The sequence below is a fragment of the Carlito syrichta genome, unplaced genomic scaffold (assembly GCF_000164805.1).
Source record: "Carlito syrichta isolate Samal-C Ts95f unplaced genomic scaffold, Tarsius_syrichta-2.0.1 Scaffold308819, whole genome shotgun sequence".
NCBI lineage: Eukaryota > Metazoa > Chordata > Mammalia > Primates > Tarsiidae > Carlito > Carlito syrichta.
In genome coordinates, this window is record NW_007252915.1 from 194913 (window position 1) to 221194 (window position 26282).

At 41.1% G+C, this 26282-nt stretch overlaps 1 protein-coding gene across 1 annotated transcript in view; it reads right to left on the bottom strand.

Moving 5' to 3' along the window:
* The window catches only part of SPAG17 (sperm associated antigen 17), a 219011-nt gene that overhangs the window by 166106 nt on the left and 26623 nt on the right, over positions 1-26282 (bottom strand). The window contains exon 4 of the mRNA XM_021716455.1: positions 4190-4321. Within this exon, the coding sequence (XP_021572130.1) occupies positions 4190-4321 (132 nt within the window). The remainder of the gene's footprint in view (positions 1-4189; positions 4322-26282) is intronic.

Below are 26282 nucleotides of genomic sequence, written 5' to 3' on the forward strand. Positions count from 1 at the left end.
AGCCGGGGTGTGGTAGCACATGCCTGTAGTTCCAGCTACTCGGAAGGCTGAGGCGGAAGGATCGCGGGAGCCCAGCAGGTGGAGGCTGCGGTGGCCGGGAGCGGCCACTGCACTCCAGCCTGGGTGACAGAGTGAGACTCCGACTCAAAAAAAAAAGAGTAACCAATTAGGAAAACACTACTCTTCAGATAAACCAGCCAGGAGTCATTTATTATTTCTCCTGAATTGTTGGGTTTTGAAGAGCCTTCGATCCAACATTCATGTTGTTAGTGTCCTCATTTCAATAATCTAGCCTCAAAGAATTCCATCCAGTTAGTGAGGCAAGTTATTCCTTTCCTGAAACCACACGGGTCCCTCTAAACTGAGTTCCTGCTCTTTCTCCGTTTGATTTCTTAAAATAGTTTCTGAAGATTTTAACCACAACTGAATCAAAACTAACCAGCCTGTAATTTCCTGGTATGTCCCTATGGCCTTTCTTTTAAAACAAAACACGCACACACAAATGGCATTATATTGGCTGGTTTCCAGCGTTTCGGGGTTTCAACTGGAGTAAGCTGGAAAACGTCTGTGAAAGTTCTGATTTCTCTTCGTCCCTTTCTGGAGAAGGCTCTGGGTTCTTTGTGGCTTCATTATCCAACTTCGACAATTTTAATTTTAAATTGTTTTAAGAAAGCACACCAAATACCATCTCTCCCTAGTTATGCATGCATATCTCCTTTCTCTTCAATTCTAGTACATCAGAAAATAAGATAACTTGTACTAAGCATATAAGCCAGAAAAAAGAAAGCACTGTTCTTTTATATAAAATATATGCTACCTAAAAAAATATCCAAGAAAATATAGACTGGCTGTTTGAATTTATAAATTAAAAGCACAGTTAGAAGACACTTGGAGCTTTACCTAAAACCTATACAGACATTCTAAATTCAACTTAGAGGTACATAAGTCTAGATTTCGCTTGCCCAATTATTTAAATGGTTAATGATTTGTATGTATTGTAGCTATTTTTCATCTTTTTAAAAAAAAATAATGAAATGTTTTATTTTAGTTGAATTCTAATATAATAAAAATATTTGGATTTACACCTGATTTGGTTTTAAATAAATGCTCATAATTAATATATAATGTAAAAGTTGGAGTTAAAAAGAAGCAAAAATGTAAGTGAAAATATAATATTCAGATAATGACTAAATTAAAACAGGTCAGAATGGAAATCAAACAATTTATTTTAAAATTATAATGAACATGATGCGACTATATGTGATCAGTAAACTGTTTCTGTTTTTTAGTAACTGATTCTATAAATCTTTGTTGCAATAAATGTTTGTTAAATAAATTAACAGGTTGATAATAATGGAACTAAAATGCAAAACAAATGTTGAGATAATGATATAAGGAAAATATATTTCTAAACAGAAAACTTTTATTTAAATTTTAAGATATAATAAAATGTAACTGGTTCAGAATTATTGTGTAACAGTCATTCAAAAGTTCTGAAATGCTAAAATATATTATAGAAATACAGTACATTTGTTCATGATGTTTATATTTGAAATTAATTAACAAGGTGTTCCAAATAGAGTCAAATTATTTGCAATTAGAGACTAGCATTTGCAACTCAGAAATTCACATTTTCAAGGCTTTAAAACTGTCCCTCTTATAATGATCTTTCCTTGTGTTTTCAAAATAATATTAGTTATCCAGTGATATTTCTTGCAAAGCAGGACGCAAAAGCAATGTTAAACACAGCCTAGACTAAAATAAGCAGATTCTAAACTAATGATATATTTCTTTACTACATTTAGCAATTGAAACTATATTATTGACCTTTTTTTTAAGTTTTGATAAATTAAGACAGGATCAAATATACAGTGAGGCATTACATTTGTTATAGTGGGGTAAAAGAACAGGAACCTCATTATATTAGTTATTTTTGCCCTTTATTTCATCCTTAATATTTTCTGTAATTACTACTGTGAATATTTTTAAAGTATTCATTCTTAAAAACACAATTTGAAAAATTAAACATATAAGATATAAAACACTTTCTGGGTTGTATAGATGGAAACAATATAATTAGGATTTTGAAAGAAAAAATCTACATAGATTTCATATTGATTTTCAAAAGCAGAAAAGGCAGTCACTTCCCTTGTAGGAATCTCAGAATCTCACTCTGGGTCCAGAAGTAAGAAAGAGATTGGGTAAAGTCCTCTTCTTTTTTTCATTTTCTAATCCACAGCATGGTGTTAGTTTTACATATTTTCTACTTACTTTGATTTTTGCCAAACCCCTTGGCTGACAAGCATTAACCTCAATTGGTCCAATGACCTCTTGGCGAGTATTGTTGAAATGAACATAGATTATATCATCCCACAAACAACCCTCTTTACCAAGAGTATTTTCTGGAGAGCATGCCATTCCAATCAGTTTTCATCAATTTATTTAGCGCTTACTCATATGGCTGTGACTCAGATTTGGGGCTGGCGCTTTGAGAACCCAAAATAATGAAGACATCAAATTAGATTATGTAATTGTTGGCTCTTAATTGCTCAAAGAGTTCTCTTACTGTATGTATTGCTTTTTTCTTACATTAGATCTAAAGTTCAAGCCCCAATTATTTAAGACTCTCAAATTTTCAACAAATAAATTAAGATTATTTCCATAACTTCAGACTTTAATAATTGTATTATAATTGTATTATTACAGTTCACATCTTGAAGAAATGCTGAATAAAATAACAGTGTAGACATATTTTTGCATTGTTGCAAGCTTTAAAACCTCTTCCTGAGCTATCAGGATATTCCATTTATCTGTACTGAAAGTTTGTTAACTGATATCTACTACCTACTCTTATAATAAAAAAGTAATGACACAGTAGATGGCAAACAAGTAAATTTATGGTATTTAACACATTATTTGTTAGTGCTGTGAGAAAGTGCAGAGCAAACAGAAAGGGCAGAAATTTTCACAAGAATCAGTCTACTTTTTATAATTCTGATTCCCATATAACATTGGAATTTAAACAGGCAAGATGAGAGGTTTCTATACTACTTTCAATTTTTCCAATTTTTTTTTCCTGCCAAGTCTTAACTTCCCTGAGTATTTCTTAAGGTACAAATCCCCTGTACATGATGGAAAGAGCTAAATATATGGAAAACTCTACCATCAAATGTATTCATATGAATAGAATTTTCCTGGGGACAATATGTACCTTTCCTTAATAAAATGTTATATGGAGAACATATTTGGACAATAACATAAAGCTCTATATCACAAATACAAGGTGGTGTTATTATTTTTTTCTACAATTACTCATCAAGAGCCTGATTCAAATAGAAAACTTGGATTTTGGGGGCATATTTACTTTTTCTTCATTCATGAATTGACTGTGCTTCTTCTACTTGAAATCATAAAGAAGTGACTTATATGAAATCTATTTCATACACGCATGTGTACATGCACATATGTTACATATGTACATACAGAAGCATTTGACTTTGCAAAAAATTTTCTGCTTGATTTGGAAAATCAGAAAAACATCTTATTTTGAGTAATGCTAATAGCAAATGGATTTGAACCTGGCATTGCTATTAGTATTTTAAAATATTTTTTCAGATGCAAATATGAATCTTTGGAAAATACAAAGGTTGATTCCCATAAGTGAATTAAATAAAAAATTCACATGTGCCTAAATTATTTGATGTGAAATATTGGAGCAGAAGTAGATGGATTGCTGCTGGAATATTCAGATTATTACAAAGGTGCAGATAGATCTATTGCTTTAAAAGGCACTCCTATAGAATATCACATAACATATTTTAAATAGTTAGACCCTTACTCTGATAGCTTTTCCTCAATTTTTATGTTTGCTTTTCCTGGCTCTCTGTCTCTTCCTTGGGTCCCTTTTTGCTACAATTTTATTATATAAACATACTGCCATAGAAATAGTCTTGGGCACACATGCTGAATATTGTCATTTTCATATGTAAGGGAACCTATTTTTAATGGGTTTTTCATAATTCCTCCAGATCTTTGGACAGTCTTTTCCCTAAGAAGTACAGGTGACTGCTGAATTTGCCAGGTGACACTTAATGGTAGGCTTAAGAAGAGAGGAAGTGACCCTGGAGAAACCCAGCTTCATTTCACCCACTGTTTGCCCTCTTTTGAAAACCCACCAGACGTACAGTACCTTCTTTTCGTTTTCCCGTTGCTGTTGGTCCTTAACTTTAATCTGTAGAAGCTCAAATTTTAAGAGCTTCCCTATCAGTGGTAAGGTTAATTTCTCTCCACTATCCATAATTGTTTTTGCTGCCATTAGTACCTATAAAGAAACACAATTATTAGAAAAAGTGACCTTTTCTAACCATGGCACAGTCTGTCAGCGATGCAAAGATGAAAAGGTAAGTTATGTTTTGTAATATTTGTTGTACTGCAAAGCCGCCTCATTGCCGGCTGAAAAAACAAATGGGGAAAAATACTCCAATGCTACAGAGAGGGGCGTTTGCTCTCTACTTTAAATGAATTTGGTTGTCTGAATATCAACTTGTATTGATGAGGCAGAGAGTACTTTCCATGGTGGTGTTAGCCTCAGACTCCCAAAACAGAGGAGAGGACAGGTAGGTAAGATGGGAAAGATACCTCAGGATGACTGCTAGGGCAGTTCATGCGACAGTCTATTGTTTGGCATAGCCAGACTGTCAAACTTTGGCTATTAGGAACGTTGGAAGTTAAATACGGCTTTATAATCGTGGAAATGACTATGTGAGCAGTCTTTTATTTCTTGGTGACCGAATTCAAGTGGAAGATAAAAGCTGCTGCACACAAAGGCTCCATACGAACGTTGCTCCCTCCCCCCTGCGACTCAATGCGGATCATGCTGGTATGCAGCCTAATTGGGGTGAAATAAGGTTATTGAGTTTTCTTTGGGTGACGACAGCCACTAGGAACATACAGCTGTATTGTCCAGATGTGTGGCACTGACAGCCTGTTTTATGACTGTATTTTTTACAGCTTGTTTCCCCTACATTTCACACAACTCTCTAACATCTGGGCCCTTTTCTTTGGAGCCCTATAACCACTTTATTTACTGCAAATAATAATAATAATAATAATAATAATAATAATAATAATAAAATCATGCAAAATATACCGTACAAAGTTGTTAGGTTTTCCTCTTTATTCGTGTTGTCTCCCTAATGAAGTTCACCCCTGCCTGAAGCACTATCACAGAAGCAATCTCGTTAAAAGTATTTTCGACTTTTGTTTTTAAGCAAGCATCGTATTTATTTATAACCTTGGGATGAATTAGGTGTTACTAAAATGTTCTGACATGTTGCTTTTCTCCCACCCGGTGGAGCAATCACTCCTTCGGGCGCATATGGTGTCAATTTCAGGCCCTCGTCTCAGACAATGACCATGCACAGTGCATCTCACGGAACTGTGTCTTGCCTGAGGTTTCTACCAGCTCTTGGTCAGGACTTTTCTGACCGGTCCAGTTCCTTCTGACTTTCCGCTTTGCCAAAGGAAATAGCTGACAGAAAGGGAGGTGCCTATTTCCCACTTCTAACTGCGGAAGGTCCTGTGGATTACCATGTGCCAGAACCACCCAGTTCTGGACCACTTGGAGACCACACTGGGGTTTCCCACATTGCATCGCAGAAAGGGAAAGCCAGGGAAAGGATTCCTTTACAGCTGCTTGTTCTAAGAACCAAAAGAACAAACCAAACATCAAAAATCTTTGCATGTGTCTAAGTGAGCACTCTCTAGGAAACATAGTGCTTTGCTTTTCATGGCAGTTTTGCTGCTGCCAACAAGATTTAGAGAAAGGGAACCCGATAGCTGTGATTTCTGGGAGCAGGAAAGCGTCAAGGACACCTGGAGAGCCCCACCATTTAATGATGACCGGATCCCACATGGAAGGGAATTCCAAGGGAACTGCAGGCTAGGCGTTTACAGTAAAGTGAAAGCTGTCTGACTGAGTCCAGTCCCAAGAGTGGATGTCAATATTTGGTTTGAAATGGCATTTTTCAATACCAGCTAAACAGTGTGCTGACAATCGGGCTTTGTGACATCTGGTTCAAAACATTAGAATTTGGGTTTTAAAATCTCACAGCAGTCTAGCACGGGGTGTTTCCCTGTAATACAAAGATAATGAAAGCGTTGAAGGGAAGTCAACGCTGGAAAGGGTTAGCCCAGAGTTGCTGTAGAGTCTCTTTTCCTGATGACCTGTGAAAACAGGATATTCACCTATGTCTGGGGGGGAGGGGGGGTTGGGTGAAGCCTGCCTGGCATTGTGGTGATGGACGGGAGATCTCTGGAGGTTTTTCCTCGCCCCTGCTTCCTAAGAGCCTATGCATGTCACCTCACTGTGTTAAAATATACTCGAGGCACAACAAAACTCGAGAGAAAGGTATTTTGCAGGTCATAAAAGTTATTTCTGGTTTGCCTAAAACTGTCTGTAGAGTGCCAGTTTCCAACAAAAATCTGACACAGAATCAAAGAAACAGTGATGTCCTGACCTGACGGGGAGAGCTGGGTGATGAGGGGCCCCCGTGTTCTCATGACACCCAGGCAGAGTGAGAGCAGCGGAAGTGCAGGCAGCCTTGAGGAGGGCCCTGGGCACATCCTCCTCCTGAAACTTCCCGATGGTCCACCTGGAGGCAGACTCCATACCCAACACCCCGGAGAAAGGCACGGCCTGCCCCTGGCCCCGTCAAGAATGGCAAAGGCTGGGCATACTTGTCCACCTCAGGGTTGCTCTGAAGAGACTGACTCCCACAAGTGCCAATTTCTTGCTGTGTGCCCCCCGCCAAAGGAATGATATTGTGAATCTCTGGAAGAATTAGTAACAATAAAAATCTATGCTGAACTCAAAATTTGAGACTGAAAATTTTCATGGTATATGGGTCATCCCTAAAAGAGGCAGAAAACGCAAAATGTTGGGAAACTAATTTCTACTAAAAATTCTTTCTTCTCACACACCATAATTCACAATTCTAACCAGTCAGTAGCCAGTGTTTGGTCTCAGATAAAAAAATATATATCTAGAGGATCTTTATTTGAAGGCTAAGCCTTTAGGGGAAGAAAAAACTGAAGAAGAGAGAGAATTTAAGAAGTAACACACTTTTCACGTAACAGCCCCCAAAGACTTCTCCTTAGTTGTGTTAGTTGAAAGAGTAGTGAAACCTTTGACCTTCCTTCATCATCAATGTTATTTGTCCAGTGTCTACAGCCAAAATGTGTGTGTGCATCTGTGTGTGCGTGGGTGTGCATGTGTGCATGCCTGCGGGGAGGCAAGCTGGCACGGGCTGTGGGAGTTGGGGGACATGAGGGCCTTAAGAGAACATGTGAGGAGCCAGCTAGCAGGGGTTGGGGGCGTAATCAGACACAAATCTAAGCTTCCAGAACTAGGCAGAAAGATAGTCCTCAGTGGGCTAAAACCTAGATGTTCTTCAAGTCAGAACACCGAGGAAATGTGCCTGGCATGAGCCAGATACTCAACAAAGCACGAGTCTTATGAGCAAATGAGACTCATTAAAATGGAGAAACCTGTGGCGGGGTGAGGCTTGTGTCTCCTGGACCTCCTCGGGTCAGCTCTGCCTGCAGAGGGGCGAGCCAGGACCGCGAGGAGGTTCCAGGCTGAGCAGCCAAAGTGCTCCATGCTGGAAAAGACTGTCAGAGTAAACTGACCGTCAGTGAGTGCAGCTGAGGCAAGGAGATGTGTGTACATTATATTGTGTGACGATACTTATGGTGGGAATGTAGATGCTCTCTTTCCTAGGGAGCTTGCGACTCTGAGCATTCTGAGCACACTAAGAAATAAAACATTTCCCTCTTTAACACTGATCTGGATCAAAGGTTTACATCATATATACCATCTAATGATCCGATCCAACAAGAATATACCAAATGACCTGACTTCTTCCCTTACCTGGGGATTGGGCTCACCCACAGACCCCAGTGCCCTCTCTCCTTACTTTTTTTTTTGTTTGGTGAGTCGAGATCTCACTCTGCTACCCAGGCTGGAGTGCAATGACACCATCACGGTTTCTGGGCTCAGGCATCCTTCTGCCTCAGCCTCCTAAGTAGCTGGGACGGACTACAGGTGCTTGCCACCACGCCCACTCAGCTAATTAAAAAAAATTTTTTTTGTTATAGAGATGAGTTCTCGCTATGTTGCCTAGACTGGTCTCAAACTCTTGGGTTCAAGCAATCTTCCCGCTTCAGCCTCCCAAAGTGCTAGGATTACAGGTGTGAATCACCATGCCTGGCCCTACCTCTCCCCTCTAATCATTCCTTGGCTCTACTGTAGTACCTTCCTTCATTAGTAAGCACAATCAGTTCCTGCCTAATACTTTTAGAATTGTCCCACACATTCCCATGGAAACTAAATGTCTACATATATGCGTGTGTGTGTGTGTGTGTGTGTGTGTGTGTGTGTGTGTGTATAAGATAGCTAGTGAGCTAGCTAGCGAGCTAGATGATAGAGAAATAAATGAATAGATGGATAGATGGGTAGATAGAATGGACTGTCTTAAGGCCTGCAGCCTGATCTTTGTGCTTACAAAGGAGACTTATGGAGTGGCTTTAATCACTACTTAACTTGCTGCACATTCAATCTCAGGTAAGCTCTGAGGAAGTGTGAGGAATTGGATCTGCATTTCTCTTACTTCGACCAGGCTTTGAGAGTAAGCTGGTGGTGGAGAGGGCAAGGTGTGGTTGTGTAAAGTGCAGAGGGGAGGGGTGTAGAGGGATGATCTGGGAGAAGACTTTCCCTTCAGGAGCTCCAAATAGCCACCATTCTAGCCACCAGTTCCCCTAAAGAAATGCTCTGGATTCAGGGCTTCCCTTGGGGGGGCCCATGGTACATGTTGAAGTGACTGCAATAATTCATGAAATACGAGTTCCCATTTAAACCATTTTCTTTGGGTTAATGTCTCGAGATTGGTTTGGATAAAGACCTCAGCATAAAGGGGCAGGATCCACAAGCTAGACCTTTCTCAGCCCAAACTAGCACAGGGCTGAGCAAACAGAAGAGCGAACTTCTATGTCTTCATTCTTTGAGGCAGCTCATTTCCTTAATATACGATTGATTAAGTAAAGTAAGAGTATAACAGTCCTTCATCATGGTAAAAAGAATATACCAAATGACCTGACTTCTTCCCTTACCTGGGGATTGGGCTCACCCACAGACCCCAGTGCCCTCTCTCCTTACTTTTTTTTTTGTTTGGTGAGTTGAGATCTCACTCTGCTACCCAGGCTGGAGTGCAATGACACCATCACGGTTTCTGGGCTCAGGCATCCTTCTGCCTCAGCCTCCTAAGTAGCTGGGACAGAGGTACAGAGGATGCACAGTGAAAATAAAAAGTTCCTTAATCCCCTCCGCCACTCCCTCCTTCCAGAGATGACCACTATTAGCTAGTTCTTGTGTATACTTCATGATTTCCTGTATATACATATAAACATACACATGTAGATCCTTTTATGTTTTAATACAAATGGGATCATGCTATTCATATTAAGTGCTTTGTGCATTTAATCAAGGGAAGCTTTCTGAGCTGACATGTTTTGCTTATGTGTATGTATATTTTAACAGATAGCACACGAGGGGAACCCCTCAAAACCCCAGAGTTTATTTAAAAATGGGGTATTTTTAAACATGTATCGTACAGTCATCTTCAAAGTACTCTCCGTTTTATGCAATACATCTATTGAGATGCTTTTTCCACTGCTCAAAATCCTTTTTGAACTTGTCAGTTTTGATGCCTTTTAGTGCTTCTGCTGTTTTTGTGTTTCATCTCTTCCACATCAGCAAAATGTTTCCCTTTGAGGACTTTTTTCATCAGGGGAAACAAACAAACAAAAAAGCCGGTCAAGGTGAGAGCAGATGAGGAGGGAGGGTGGGACAAGGGGGTCAGGCTATTTTTGGTCAAAACCTGCTGAACACTCAGTGAGGTGTGGGCAGGTGCGTTGTCATGGTGGAAGAACCAGTCACTGGTTTGCCACAACTTGGGATTTTTCTTCTGCAAATCGTGATGCAAGCTTCTCAGAACTTCCAGGTAAAAACTTTGGTTGACATTTGATCTGGAGGAACAAATTCTGAGTATACTATAAGGACTCACCGGTCAAAATAATAATAATAATAATGATGATGATGATGGATTTGTTTGGACCCCCCTCATAGTCGTCTATTGCATGAATATTTGATCATTTATTTAACTAGTTCCCTACTGATGGATATTTAGGCAATATCAATTTTCTTTTTTTTCTATTAAGCACATGTGTATTTTTGTTAGTAGCATTTTTGTTCCCACCGACACTATATGGAAGGGTCTTTCCCTCACCCCTGTATCAACACTGGGTGTTCTCACTTTTCTTTTAATATTAGTGCTGACAGACGTCTATGTAATGATGAAAATGTTCTTTATCTGTACTGTACAATACGATAGCCACTAACTACATGTGCCTTTCGGGTACTTGAATATTGCTAGTGAGACTGAGAAACCAAATTTTTAATTTTATTGTTTAATTGATTAAAATTTAAATTTAAAAGCCACATGTAGCTAGTGATGACTATTTTGGTCAGGGAAGGTCTATATAACCGGCAGAATTTTAAATTTTGTTCATCATTCCACCACTTTGTCAAAAACCGAAAGGAAAGATACCTACTTAGGATCATCCTTGGTAAATTGTATTAATGCGGTAGATGCTCATGCATATTTAATAAATAACGGTGAACTCAGCTTTCCACAGTGCTAAAGGTGTGAGGTAATAAAACTCTATGGCTTCCAGGCTAAGATATTTGCTTCTGGCCATGCAGGAAATGTGTCCTTGTGTGGAGAAGATGAACAGGGCTGGTATGGGCCAAGTACAGGAGGGATACAGACTTTGCTTCTGGCTTCTTTCTTTTGCTCCCTTCACCCCCACCCTGTTAGGCTCCCTCCCCATTACTTAGTAGATGCCTTTTTGCTTTCCAAACTCCTCCTGCCACGAAAATAGAACAGATTTTACTTAGCAGCTCACACTGAATGAAGCAGCTTAGCTGTATTTTGGAATTTTACCGCTTATTATAGAATAAAAGGACTAGCAGCGGATGACACAATGCCAAGCAATACGTAACAGGATGGCAGTTTAGACTTTAGGGTTGGAGGCAGGCATTCTCTCTGACCTGAAAACTCACAATGCCTAAGTCTGGATCTGGGTAAACAGTTTCCGCCTCTGTGGAGTTTGGAGACCTGGAGAGTGAGAGCAGCTCCCGTGGGGCTTATGGCCTGAGTTGCTATTGTTCTCCAGGACGGGATCCTGGGGAAAAAAGTTTCTGAAGGAAAATGGAACTCCCTCTCTCTAGCCAGAGTTGGGGTGGCAGAGAATCAGGGGGTGGGTGGGTGCTCGGGGCAGAGCAAAGGTGCGACAGCAACTCTGTACTGTGAGAGAGGAGCAAAGGCACGGGAAATTCTGCTCTGGGGAGGGAGGTCTGGGACAAGGTTGGCTGTGCGTGTGTGTGTCGTGTGTGGGTGTGTGGCGTGTGACTGTGTGTGGTTACACATGTCTGTGCATGCAGTGTCTGCATGCGTGTGTGCGTGCATACACAGAGGTATGTGCAAAGTATTAATACGTGTGTTTGTATGCACAGCTGCTTTTGGGGATGATTACGATCATTAAAAGGTAATATCTAAAAACAAATATCAAAACTGAGATTTGTACATGTTAAAGAACTACGAAAAAGAGAAAAAGAACACTAACATTTTATTTATTTACCTATTTATTATAAAGATGTGGGGTACAATTCAGGGTTAAGTATACAAACGTTGATTATGCAAGTACCTTGTTGATGAGGTGTGCTTCTCCCTCCCCTAGCAGTTTCCTTCAACTGCCAATTCCACCCCACCTCCCCTGACAGTTTCCCGCTACTGACGATCCCTTTCTTTCAGTATTATAATCGTTCAAGGTCTGATTATGAGTGAGAACTATGGTACTCTGTTCCTTATTTTTGTGATAGATTAATGAGTATGATTGACCCTAAATCCATACAAGTTGCTGTGAAGTCCAGATGTCTGACCTTCTTTATGGCTGCATATTATTCCATTGTGTATATGTACCATGCTTTTTTTCCAGTCCAACTTCCATGGGCAACATGGTTAGTTCCATGCTTTCGCTATTGTGAATAGAGCTGCAACAAACATACGTGTGCAGGTATCTTTTTTGTAGAATGATTTGAGTTTGGTATATTCCCAAGAGGAATTTCTTTCAGAAATTGCCACACTGTCTTCCAAAGAGATTGTACTAGTTTGCATTCCCACCAGCAGTGTAGAAGAGTTCCTTTTTCTCCGCATCCTCGCAAGCATCTGTTGTTTTATTGATGATGGTCATTCTTACTGAGGTTAGGTGCTATCTCCATGTGGTTTTGATTTGCATTTCTCTGATGATGAGTGAGGCGGAGCACTGTTTCATGTGTCTGTTGGCTGCCCATGTATCTTCTTTTGAGAAGTGTCTATTCATGTCTTTTGCCCACTTTTTTTTTTTGGAGTTGGAGTCTCACTCTGTCGCCCAGACTGGAGTGCAGAGGCCGCTCCCGGCCACCGCAGCCTCGACCTGCTGGACTATGGCGATCCTTCTGCCTCAGCCTTCTAAGTAGCTGGAACTACAGGCATACGCTACCACGCCCCGCTGATTTTTTGATTTATTGTAGAGATGAGGTCTCACTGCCCAGGCGGGTCTCGAACCTGCGGGCTCAGGCAATCCACTCACCTCAGCCTCCCAAAGGCACGGAATTACAGGCTGAGCCACCAAGCCCGGCTTTTGCCCACTTTTTAATGGGGCGGTTTGTTTTTTTCCTTTCGGTGCGTTTGAGTTTCTTGTGGATCCTAGATGTTAGGTCTTCATCAGATATACAGCTGGCAAATATTTTTCCCCATTCTGTGGGCTGCCTCCCTGCTCTCTTGATGGTTTCTAAGGCTTTGATGAGGTCCCACTTGTCTATCTTATTTCATAAGGTATGGATATTTAGGGTTCTGAATAGGAATTGGTTGCCAGTTCTAATTTCCATAAGGGTGTCTCCTGCATTTTGTAACATTCTTATAGTTTGAGGTTTTACGTTTAGGTCTTTGGTTCACTTAGAGTTAATTTTTGTGTTTGGTGATAAGTAGGGGTTCTGATTCAATCTTCTACATGTGATCAGCCAGTCTTCCCAGCACCATTTATTGAATAGATTCTCCTCTCCCCAGTGGTTGTTGGTGGAGGCTTTGTCAAAGATGAGTTGGTTGAGGAACTGAGGCTTTGCTTCTGGAACTTCTATCCTGTTCCATTGGTCTATGTACCTGTTCTTGTACCAGTACCAGGCTGTTTTGATTACTGCAGCCCTATAGTAAAGTTTGAAGTCTCGAAGTGTGGTACCTCCATCTTTGTCTCTTTTGCTAAGGATTGTTTTGGCTATTGGTGGTCGTTTATGTTTCCATATGAATTTCTGTATTGTCATTTCCAGGTCTGAGAAGAATGATGTTGGTAACTTAATGGGTATTGCACTGAATCTGTAGATTGCCTTTGGTAGGATGGACATTTTAACAATGTTGATTCTTCCTACCCATGAGCATGGAATATTTTTCCATTTATTTGTGTCTTCTTGGATTCCTTTGAGCAGTGTTTTGTAGTTCTCATTAAAGGTCTTTCACTTCTCTGGATAGGAAGATGCCGAGATATTTTATTTTTTTGTGTGACTATTGTGAATGGGATTGTGCTTTTAATTTGAGTCTCTGCCTGCTTGTTGTTGGTGTATAGGAATGCAACTGCATTTGCACATTTAGTTTGTACCCTGAGACTTTGCCAAAGTCCTTTATCAGTGCAAGCAGGTTTCTGTCAGATTCTTTTGGATTTTCAAGGTATAGGATCATATCATCAGCAAAGAGTGATAACTTGATTTCCTCTTTTCCTATTTGGATACCCCTGATTTCCTTCTCTTGTCTAATTGCCTTCCAACAAGGAAGACTTCCAACACATTGTTGAACAAGAGGGGTGAGAATGGGTAGTCTTATCTTGTTCCAGTTTTCAGGGGAAATGTTTCCAGTTTCTGTCCATTTAGCAATATGTTAGCTGTGGGTTTATCATAGATGGCACTTACTATTTTGAGGTATGTTCCTTCTATACCTAGGTGTTTGAGGGTTGTTATCAAGAAGTGATGCTGGATTTTACCAAAAGTTTTTTCTGCATCTAATGAGATAATCACGTGGTTCTTGTTTTTACATCTGTTGATGTATTTAATTACATTTATGGTCTTGTGAGTGTTGAACCAGCCCTGCATCCTGGAGTGAAGCCTACTTGGTCAGGTGGATGATTTTTGAGATGTGTTTTTAGATCCAATTTCCTAGAATCTTGTTGAGGATTTTTGCATCTATACTCATAAGGTCTATTGACCTGTAGTTCTCTTTTTTTGTTGGTTCTTTACCTGGTTTGGATATCAATGTGATGTTAGCTTCATAAAATGATTTGGGGAGAATTCCATCTTTCTCAATTGCCTAGAATACTTTCCGTAGGATTGGTATCAGCTCCTCTTTGTATATTTTGTAGAATTCTGCTGGAAAGCCATCCAGTTCAGGACCTTTTTTTTTGTAGGTAGTTTTTGTATGACAGAGTCCATTTCCTGGGTTGTTATTGGCCTATTTGGTGTCTCAGTGTCTTCTTGTTTCAACCTGGGGAGGGTGTGTGATATCAGAAAGTCCTACATTTCATTTAGGTTATCAAGTTTGTTTCCATATAGGTGTACATAGTAATCTCTGATAATCTTTTGTATTTCTTCAGGATTAGTTGTGACTTGATCTTTTGTATTTCTGATTGTGTTTATTTGGGCTTTTTCTCTCCTTTTCTTGGTCATTCTGGCTAAGGGTTAATCAATCTTGTTAATTCTTTCAAAGAACAAGATTTTTTTGTTGTTGATGTTTTCTATGACATTTTTGTCTTCTATGCCCTGTAATGGGGCTCTTATTTTGGTGATTTGGATTCTTCTGCTAAAGTTGGGGTTTTGGTGGTCTTCTCTTTCCAGCTGTCTTGGGTGATTTGTTAGGCTCTCCTTTTGTGATCTTTCCATTTTCTTGACGTGTGCTCATAGAGGTATACATTCCCCTCTTAGAACTGTTTTCATGGTATCCCAGAGGTTTTGGTAAGATGTTTCTTCACTTTGTTTCCAGGAATCTTTTAAATTCTGCTTTAATTTCAGTGTTGACCCAGTAGTTGTTCAGCATCATGCTGTTTAGTGTCCATGTCTTTGTGGGCTTTGGAGAAATGTTGTTGATGTTGCTATTTATTTTTATTCCACTGTGGTCTGAGAGTGTGCATGGCAAGATTTCAACCTTATGGAATTTGTTTATGTTTGATTTATGGCCAAGGATGTGATCAATCTTAGAGTACGTTCCATGTGGTGATGAGTAGAATGTATATTCTGTGGTTGTTGGGTGGAATAATCTGTAGGTATCTATTAAGTACATTTGGTTGAGTGTCAAGTTTAGGTTCTAGATCTCCTTGATGATTTTTTGCCTCAATGATCTATCTAGGGCTGTTACGTATTCAAGTCCCCTGCTATAATAGTGTTAGAGTCAATATCTTTTTTAAGTTTATTTAGTAGTTGCTTTATAAATGCTAGTGCTCCTGTGTTGGGTGCATATATGTTTAGGACAGATATTTCTTGCTAATGGATTGAACCTCTCATCATTATGTAGTGTCATTTTGCATCTTTTTAAATTTTTGATAGTTTAAAGGTTGTTTTGTCTGATATTAAGATCACAACTACTGCCTTCTTTTGTGATCCATTTGTCTGGAAACTCATTTTCCATCCTTTAACTTTGAGTCTGTGTGTGTCCCTTGTAGTGAGATGAGTTTCCTGGATGCAGCAAATAATGGGGTCATGGGAACCACGGTCTGATTTTTCAGGAGTTTTTTCTTTAGTACACTTGAAATTGCCTGAGGTCTTTCTTTGGTTTTTCCTCATTTGTGACAGATCTCCTGTTTTGCCTTTTAGTTCTGTTATTCAGTGTTGGTGGAAGAGGATTTCCCTTCTGATGTTTGCTCAGTCCTCCATTCTTCCCTGATCTGGGCTCTGGATTTGTTCTATTTTGCAATAGGATGGTGAATGGGAAGATATGCTCTCTCTTGTAGTTTCTGAAATTGGAATACAGTAGGGGATTGGGTGCTAGGAGTCACAAACTACTTGCAAATTACAATGTTCGTTTATTGTGGTATGTGTTCCCTGAGACCCACTCCCCACCACCATTCTATATGATGATGCAAAGCAGAAACCAATGCAAAAAACAATTGAACACACACACACACACACACACCCAAAAACTGGAATAACAAAAGTGAAACAAAACAAAAAACAGCAACAACAACAACAAACCAAGAAAACTAAACACACACACACACACACACACACACACACACACACACACACACGCCTAGCACAAAGTGAATAGAGAAGAAAAACAGAAAGACTGGAGGAAAATAAAAAAAAAAACATGAATTCAGATCAAATCCTCACACATATATTGACACACACCTTAAACTATAAAAAATGAAAATAAAAAACCCAGAAGAACAAAAGAGCAAAAACAAACCAACAACAACAACAAAATTGAAAGACGAACACTCCGTCATTCACATACACATAAACAGAAAATGACAAAAGAAGGAAGAAACAGAAAAAGAAAAGAAAAGAAAAGAAAATTGGGGGAGATGCATATGAAACCCTCACATACATATTCATGCACAAAGGAAAAATATTTTACAAATAGATGAACAATAAAAAAATTTTAAAAAAATTTTAAATTAAAAATAAAAAAAAAACCCTGCTCTCTTTGTGGCAGGCTCTATAATTCTTCTTCTAATTAAGTCTCTCCTGCAGAGCCACCTCTCTCTCTCTCCCCTCAGTGTCCCGAGCAGGGAAGGAGGAGGGTCAGTGAAAGTGGGTGGGGTTTTAGTCCTCCGCTCCCACTCTCATATGGTCAGGGGCATCTCCTCTGGTGGGGTGGTACGGGCTTGTCTCTTCCCCAGGCATGTACTCGCAGGGGGTGCCCGCCCGGCCTGTCCCGGAATGGAGTTTTCCTGTGGCAACTGACATCCAGGCTCTGCTTGGATTTGTCCCTCGCAGACGTGGCCCAGCTGTGTGGGTCTGACGTTCAGATGACTGCTGGGGAGAAACAATCCCGTACCACTCCACGGGAGTGGCTCAGCCCTGGCTCAGCCCTGGCCTCGCCACGCATCTCTCTGGAGTCCTTCCTCATGCTTTCTGGCCGCACCCTTTGTCCCATGGCTGGATCAGGGTAGGGGGTGGGGTGCCTGGCACTCCGCATTTGTCAGGACCCTCTGAAGTTTGTGCTTTCAGGATATTCCCTCTGGGTCACCATCAATCCCTGAGTAGTTGATCTGCCGGTGACAGAGATCGGCCCGTCGTTTTGTGGTGAGTGAGTCAGAGCACCCTCCTGCCCCGCCTTTGAGAGGCGGTGGGTGCCTTTCTTGTCCTCTTTCGCGGACTTTGCCTCTGGACTCCTCCTCAGCCCCTGCTGCCGGTGCCCTGCCAGGTGTTGCAGTGCTGAGGCAAAGCCGAGCTGGCAGTCTCTCTCCTGCGGCAATGGTGAGACAGACCCTGGGGCGATGGTTTCTCCCCATCGCTTTTTCGCCGAAAAACTTCTGTCCGTTGGAGAAGGAAATAAGGGCGCTCGGCTTTTGTGGCCTGGGAAGAGGCAGGGAGCAAGCGGAGAAGCTGCAGCACCAGCTCTTGCACCGGGGCCTGGCCCCTGACTTACAAGTCCGGACGTCGTCTTCCAGCATTGTCTTTCCAGGGAGGGCTTTTTGATGAAAAAAAAGGATGAGAAGAAAACGGTGCTGGGCTTCTGCGTCCTGGGAATCGCTAGGGCCCAAGCCCAGCAGCTGCGGCACCAGCCCCGCCCCAGGAGAGCCCTGGCCGCCAGCTCCCCAGCCCTCCTCGGTCAGCCTCACACGCCCACTCGCTCACCAGCACAGACCCGGAATTCTCCCACGGCCACTCGCTCACACCGGGACTCGCACAGCCCAGCTGGTTCATCAGCTGTCTTACTGACCAGCCTTTATACGGATGCTTTTGACCGGCAGTTTAAATTGAATATTGATGACGATTTCCCACTTCTATCTAATTCTCCTACAGAATGCAGGATGCTGTGTTTAGCATTAAACACAGGTCATACTAACTGTGTATAATTCTTTCATCACAGTAAATTATATATGCCTCATCTTCAAAGTTTATTGCTTAGGCAGCATGATTGTTCACTTGTGAATTCTTTTTTTTATCTTGTATCTGTTGTGTCTGCTTACAACATGAAAAAGTCAGAGGCACTATTGCCCAAGCATGTGTGTGTTTGTATGTGTGTTTACAGAATTTTCAATGTTTAGAATAAAAAGCTGTGTTGTGTGCCTAATTCTGCATATCTGATGAAAAGGATGGGAGAGCAAGTAATCTGCAAATGATTGAAAAGGGCAACTTACATTGAGATGTTCTCGCATGGAAAGTTTCCCACTGGGAATTGTTGATGCGTGGGATGCTGAACTGGTTGCCGAAGCCATAGCTACTTACGTGCAACCTAATCCAAAACTATGGCTTCGTTTCATTCCAGTCTTCCCAAAAATCACGGGGTAGCCTCAGGCAAGATACTTGACCTCTCTAAATCTCAGTCTTTCAGTATGACAGTGGCACTATTGACGTTTTGAGTCAGGTAATTCTGTATTGAGGGAGGCTTTGCTGCGCATTGTAGAATGTTTAGAACATCCCTGGCTTCTACCCAGCTATGACAACCAAAAGGATCTCCAGATTTTCCAAATGTTCCCTGGTGGTAAAAATTGTCCCTAAGAACCGAAAGCTACAGAAAGAGAATAGGAAGAGTGCTGACTTCATAGAGTTGTACTGGGAGATAAACGAGATGACCCATATAGATGCTTCACATGGTGAATGACGTATGTGTGGTAGACGCTCACTACAGTGAGCTCTTACGGCTATGCATTCACACATCCGGTCAAAACAGCGAGTCGAGAATTCCTGAAGGCCTCACGGCCCAGGTTAGGAAGACAGAGAAAGGATGGGGCGAGGATCACTGAGCGAGTGAGGCGATGACCTGAATTTATCAGCTGGCCATACCCTGGCCTCCCCTTTCACTCAACCTTTGTCTGACCTGACGCCGCCAAGTCAAGGTCTGTCTGGAGAAAAGCAGAGATGCAAAGAGAAGGGGTAAAAATGTATTCTGTTGTGGCGTTGTGCATGACGGGGAGGATGTAGAGAGAGTATGCCAGGGGTTGCTTTGCACGTGTGAGGTGGAGGAATTCGATGAAGAGCGTTCTGCAATTTTTACAGTTCCCTTTCCTGTACCCTCTGCTTTCTTCCTTCCTTCATTCCTTCTGCATTTATTTAGGGCTGGCCACATAGCAGTTATTGCATTACTTGATCCCGCATGTGTCTGGTCGATCCAATTCACATTCTTTAAGTAACGAATAATTTCCAATGAGGCATGATTGGAAAAACAGCTGGAAGGAAAAGGGTAGCAGCGAGAGAGGGCCATGGAGAGAACCAGCAAACAGGGAAGAGAACAGGATGACTGAAACATATTTTCTCACTTTGAGAATAGGAAAAGAAAATAATCAAGTAATGTTAAACTGCCTATACATAAATTTAAAGGTGATTGAAGATATAGGTTCCATGTAGATCATACTGTCTGTCTAGCGCAAATGGGACGTTATGAAAGTGCTCAGACCACAGCTTGGTGAGAAGTTCATAATGATGATAAATATCCATAGCAGGTGAGTCCTGGATCGTTTTCAGCTGTCCATAATTAAAATGGTATCCATCTCTCGACAATGTCAGAGCTGTAAAATAATTCCAGTCATCGGACCCCTTACATCTGTGCTGAAATGAAATAATATTTGGCAGTAACAAGGAGTCACTGAAACTAAATAAACAATCCCTTTCAAGACTACATAAAAGTTGGTAACATAATAACATTTGACAGGGATTAAGACCTCTTTGGGGCCATAAGGAAGTTTCAGAAGCAGCAATAACAAATACAAGGAAGGTGGAACAGATCTGTGCTTTAACAGACATGTATAATTTGAAATGTAATGAATTTCCCAAGGGAGATGTGCATTTTGAACATCTCATATGTACATGTCAAAAAGCACAGGACGATTTTAAAAGCATTTGTTGGGATTACTCACTGAAGAAAAAAGCAAAGCTTCCTTTTTATTAAGGAAACTTTTTATTTTTGTATACCTGAAAAATGTGTGAAGCATATGAATGTGATACTTATGTGTAAGAATAATGTACAAAATTAAGGTTTTTTTTTTTTTTCTTTTAGGTGTGTATTAGCAACACATGATTCTATTATCATGACTTTTTTTTTTTCTGGATCAAGGTCTCTTTCTTAGTGCAAGTTGCTTCCACCCCTTAAAAATAATTCTTGTTTTTTTCAGCTGTAGTGTCCTTCACCTCTGAACATCCCTACTAGTTTTTCGTTTGTTTGTTTGTTTCCAGAGGGATTTGACTCTCTCTTGTATTGGAATTTTTGTGCACAGGAGTGTCTCTTCTACTAGTTCAGAAGGTCACATTCTTTTCCAATTCATCGTTCTAAATCCCTTCGCAAAGGTGATGCGTGTGTGGGCATAGAGTATATTCACTCCATAAATAGATATACACAAGGATAGTGCCTTTAGGGCTATTTGTTGTTTGGCTTGAAGATAAGTGCGTTCAAGTGCTTAAGCAAAGTGCAGGTAGCGGCAGGCTTTCAGACTGCACAACACACACATGGCTGCACAGCACATGCCCAGCAGCAGGCGAGGGCCGCCCCAGGCTCGTCACATCTTCCAACCCGTTTATCCCTCAGTGACTCCTGGAGGTGAGCACTCTTGTCGCCCATCTTCTTAGCAGGAAACTGCGATCCCCAGCTAACACTTGCCAGAGGTGGGATTTGAACCAGGCTGTCTGGCTCCAGGGTCCTGCCCCTGCTCGCCGTATTCTGTGGTCTCACATCGGGGTTTTCGCCCCTGCTTGAGGCTACTGGATTTCCGTTTTGTGTCCCAGCCCCCCGTCTGCATGTCTGACCACCATCTTGGCCACAAGGATATAGAGTTGTTCACCCAGGTTTTCATGTTTGCATGCTCTTGCTACTGTTACCAGTTTTGCTCTTACCTTGTGTCTCAACTCTAAATGGTTGAAAGACAAAAAGATAGTCGAGCTTCTCTTTGCCCCAAGACCTGGTGCGGACCTGGGCCTGAGGACCCTCAGACCAGAGAGCTCCATCTGTCTCTCATCCCCTGGCCTGAGCACTTACCTACCTTCGTTTTTTAAAATCTGCATTACTTTTATTGTCTTGTTATTTTTTATATATTAATTTTATTTTTAGTTGAATGTAATAACTAAATATTTAAGGGATAAAAAGTGACATTTTGATGCAATGTATACAGTGTGTAATGATCAAGTCAGGGTAATTAGCTTAGCCATTACCTCAAACATTTATAATTTCTGTATGTCGAAAACATTTAAAATACTTTTGTGGTGTGGTGGCTCACGCCTGCAATCCCACTTTGGGAGGCAGAAGCGAGAGGACTGTCTGAGCCTACAGGTTCCAGACCAGCCTGGGCAACATGGTGAGGTCTCATCTCTACAATAAATAATAAAAAAAAGAGCCGGGCTCAGCGGCTCAGCCTGTCATCCCGCACCTTTGGGAGGCTGAGGTGAGTGAATTGCCTGAGCCCGCGGATTCGAGACCCGCCTGGGCAGCGAGACCTCATCTCTACAGTAAATCAAAAAATCAGCCGGGCGTGGTAGCGCGCGCCTGTAATTCCGGCTACTTGGAAGACTGAGGCGGAAGGATTGCCGGAGCCCAGCAGGTCGAGGCTGTGGTGGCCGGGAGCAGCCACTGCACTCCAGTATGGGCGACAGAGTGAGAATCCAACTAAAAAAAAAAAAAAAAAATTAACTGGGCCTGGTGGCACCTGCCTGTAGTTCCAGCTACTTGGAAGAGTGAGGCAGAAGGATCGCTTGAGCCCAGCAGGTCGAGGCTGCAGTAGCCATGAGTGTTCCATTGCACTCCAGCCTGGGTGACAGGGTGAGACTCTGACTCAAAAAATAAAAATAATAAAATATACAGTAAATTATTGATAACTATATTCAACCTACAATGCTATAGAACACTAGAATTTATTCTTCCTATCTAGCCGCAATTTTGTATCCATTAACTAACCTCTCCCATCCTCTCATCTTCCCTGTCCCTCCCTGACTCTAGCAGTAACAATTCTTCTCTCTACTTCTACGAGCTCCACATTTTTAGCTCCCACATGTGTGTGATAAGGTGTGGTATTTATCTTTCTGTGCCTGACTTATTTCCCCTAACACGTTATCTTCCAGACTCACCCATGTTGTTGCAAATGACAGGATTTTATTTGTTTTTATGGCTGAACAGTATTCCATTGTGCATATATAACACATTTTCTTTATTCATTTATCCACTGATGGACAAAGGCTCCACATCTTAGCTACAGTGAACAGTACTGCAATAATCCTAAGGGTGTAGAAAACCTTTTCATTATATTGAGTTTCTTTCCTTGGGACAAATGCCCAGTAGTGGGATTGCTGGATCACATGGTAGTCCTGCTTTTAGTTTTTTGGGGAATCTTCACACTGGTTCCCATAATGGCTGTACCCCCTTTTTTCTGCATCCTTATCAGCATTTTTTATTTTTTTGTTTTTTGATAATAGCCATTCTATCTGGAGTGAGATGATATCTTTTTGCAGTTTTAATTTGTATTTCCATGATGATTAGTGATGTTGAACATTTTTTCATAAACTTGTTGACCATTTGTATGCTTTCTTTTGAGAAATGTCTATTCAGACCCTTTGTCAAGTTTTTAATTGATTTTTTTGATGTTAAGTTTTTGTGTCCCTTGTATATTCTGGATATGAAACCTTTGTTGGAAATAGTTTGCAAATATTTTAATCTCATTCTATAGGTTGTCTCTTCTCTCCATTGATTGTTTCCTTTGCTGTGCAGAAGGCTTTTAGTTTGTTATAGTTCCATTTGTCTACATTTGCCTGTGTTTTTGAAACCTTACCTATATAATCTTTTCCCAGACCAATATCTAGGAGTATTTAACTAATGTTTTCTTCCAGGAGTTTCATAATTTCAGGTCTTATATTTGAGTCTTTAGTCTACTTTGATTTGATATTTATATGTGGTGCGAGATAGGGGTCTAGTTTCATTCTTCTGCAGATGGAGATCCAGTTTTCTCAGCACAATTTATTAAAAGACTCTCCTTTCTCCAGTGTAGGTTCTTGTCTCTTTTGTCAAAAATAAGCTGACTGTAAATATGTGGATTTACTTCTGGGTTCTCTATACTGTGTGTCTGCTTTTACACTAGTGCCATCCTGTCTCAGTTACTACAGTTTCATAGTATACTTTGATGGCAGGTTGTGTGATGCCTCCAACCTTGTTTCTTTCTTTTTTTTTTTCCCCCCCTCAGGATCACTTTATAGATATTCAAGGTCTTTTTTGGTTCCATACAAATTTTAGAATTTTTTTTCTATTTCCGTGAAGAATGCCATTGGTATTTTATAATTATTGCACTGAATCTGTAAATTGCTTTGTGTCGTATTGCCATTTTTACAATATTAATTCTTTCTACCTATGAGCATAAAATATCTTTCCTTTTTTGTGTCCTCGATTTCTTTCATCAGTGTTTTGTAGTTTTCATTGTAGAAATATTTTAGTTTTTTGGTTAAATTAATTCCTAGGGTTTTTTTTTTTAGCTATTGTAAACAAGATTGCTTACTTGATTTCTTTTTCAGTTTGTTCTTTATTGTTGTATAGAAGCGTCAGTGATCTTTGTATGTTGATTTTGTATCCTGAAGCTTTATCGAATTTATCAGATTTAAATGTTTTTTGAGGAAATCTTTAAGTTTTTTGGTATGTAAGAAAGATTACATTATCTGCAAAGGGGGACACTTTAGCTTCTTCCTCTTTTCCAGTTTGGACACACGATATTTCTTTCTCTTGCCTGATTTCTCTGGCTAGGACTTCCAGTACTATGTTGAACAGGAGTGGTGAAAGTAGACATCCTTGTCTTGTTTCGGTTCTTGGAGGAAAGACTTTCCGTTTTTCCTTGTTTGGAAGAAATGACTCAGGTTGGCAGTCACATTCCTCTTCCATCCTCCTTCTTTAAATCCTAAATGATTTTGCTCAAGTTCCCGCCTTCAGTCCGAGACCAGTGACGAGACCCTGCCAGCGAGGCACTAACTGCCTGCTTGGATGCCTGCATAGAGCTGGTCCCTGCACTTCCTGCACCCCAGCATTACATGTATCATTTGACACTTGGTTTGGATACCATGTTCCCTTTCCTAGACTCAAGGCTGATGGTTGCTTATCTATTGTACCCTCTTCTGTTCTGGGAGAATCTAACTTTTTTCCCCAGGCATTCACCTCTCTCCCATCTGGCTCATGTGACTCAGGAGAAACACAGCTATGCAACGGCACAACGGACTTGTTTGTACTAAAAATATTCCTGAACACCCCCCCATGATTGGCTCGGGATGTGCATGTGATCTCGTAGGCCAGTGGGATGTGAGGAGTGGTTTTCTGGGGCTGCTTGATCTGGCTTCTTTGGTCATGATAGAGTTCTGGGAAGAGCCATGAAGTATGAGAACACTGCAGCGACCTTAGTCCCTCAGGAACTGAAGCCCCCACACAGATGCAGGAGGAGTCAAGAGCATGCAGGGAAGTGGTTTGGAGCACCTGGAATAAGCCGAGCCTGAAGCTTGCATGAACTTTAAAGTACACACGCCGCTACATTCCTTCATCGTTTCAGTCAGTTTTAATTTGTTGTTGTTGAGGGAAGGTGAGCAAGTTGATCCAGATGTGGAGAGATGTGTGCCTTCAGATTTTTTAACTAACCAGAGGTTATTAAATTGTGTTTCCCTAATCGGCAGCATCAACATCACCTGAGAACTTGTTAGAAATGCAAACTAATGGGCTCCAACCCAGACCTGCTCAATCAGAAACTCTGGGGGGTAGCGGCAGCAGTGTTTTTTCAAACAAGACCTCAGGTGAGTCTGATGGTTTGAGAACCACTGTTTTATGCCTATTTTGTTTTCTTTTTTGTGGCCTTTCATAATGATTTATTTAACTTGTATGTTGTCAGTTTCCCTCTTGAGTCCCTTGGTAACTTTCAGTTATGTTCATCTGTATTGCCTTAATTTCTCTCTCTCTCTCTCTCTCTCTCTCTCTTCTAAAACTTAGAGTCACTAAGCTACCCATTTCAGAGGGCAGCCTGGAATGGAATTTCTGCTAATGTCCTGGTAGACAAATGTATTCAGTGTGTCAGCCCTGTCTTCTTCTTCCTTAAGTGCTCGGTTCCTCTCCAATTATAAAAAAGTTGTCGTGTTTCTCTGGTTTGATTGTGAATGGTGTTATTCAAGGCTGTTGACTTCTAAGTTTTAATCTAAACTAACTCTGTCCATAAAAAGGACTTTTTCTTTGAGATTCCCTGGCCTCCCCAACCTCTCTGACTCATTAGTTGGCTATAGGAGGCATATAGGATATGTCTCCTGGCTAACTCCTGGGTGAGCTTTTTATGAGAAGATGGATACTGTGTAGTTTCCTGTAAGACAGCTTTTCTCCAGTGTGCCCTGAGAACCACCTGCCGTGGAATCCCTGGGAACCTTGTTAAAGACACAGGTTACCTGGGGTCTAACCCTACAACCATCAAGTCAGTCTCTGGAGGCAAGGGCCTATGAGCATAACATTTTAATAAGCATTCTGGAGATTTTTAAATACCTTTGAGTTTAAAAACTATGGCAAAAGTTCTTTACATGTTGACATTAGAGTGAGCAACTGAGGGTTTCCCAGGGTTTCCTGCATTCACTGCTGAAACTGGGAAGGCTCCCGGCACTCAGGACAGCAGGCCACCCTAAGGTGGCAAGTGCAAGGAAGGCCATCGTGAGACTGGGCGGAATGCCGCCGGTTGACTCCATCTCCCTGTTCTGCTCTCTCCGTTTCTTCCAGTTCATCTGCTGGACACTCTCAGAGCCGCATGTCAATCCCAGTTTCTGAACCAGTCCTATCAGAATCAACAAAGGCATTTATCCCCCCTCCAAGCAGGTCTGTGTCCAACATGATAATTCATCTCTGACTCAGGATCCAGTAACCTAATAATAAGCATTCTAGAATAATGTGGATTATTTTGTGTATGCTCTATTCAGAGATTAAGTGACTTTCCCATGGGCATAGGTG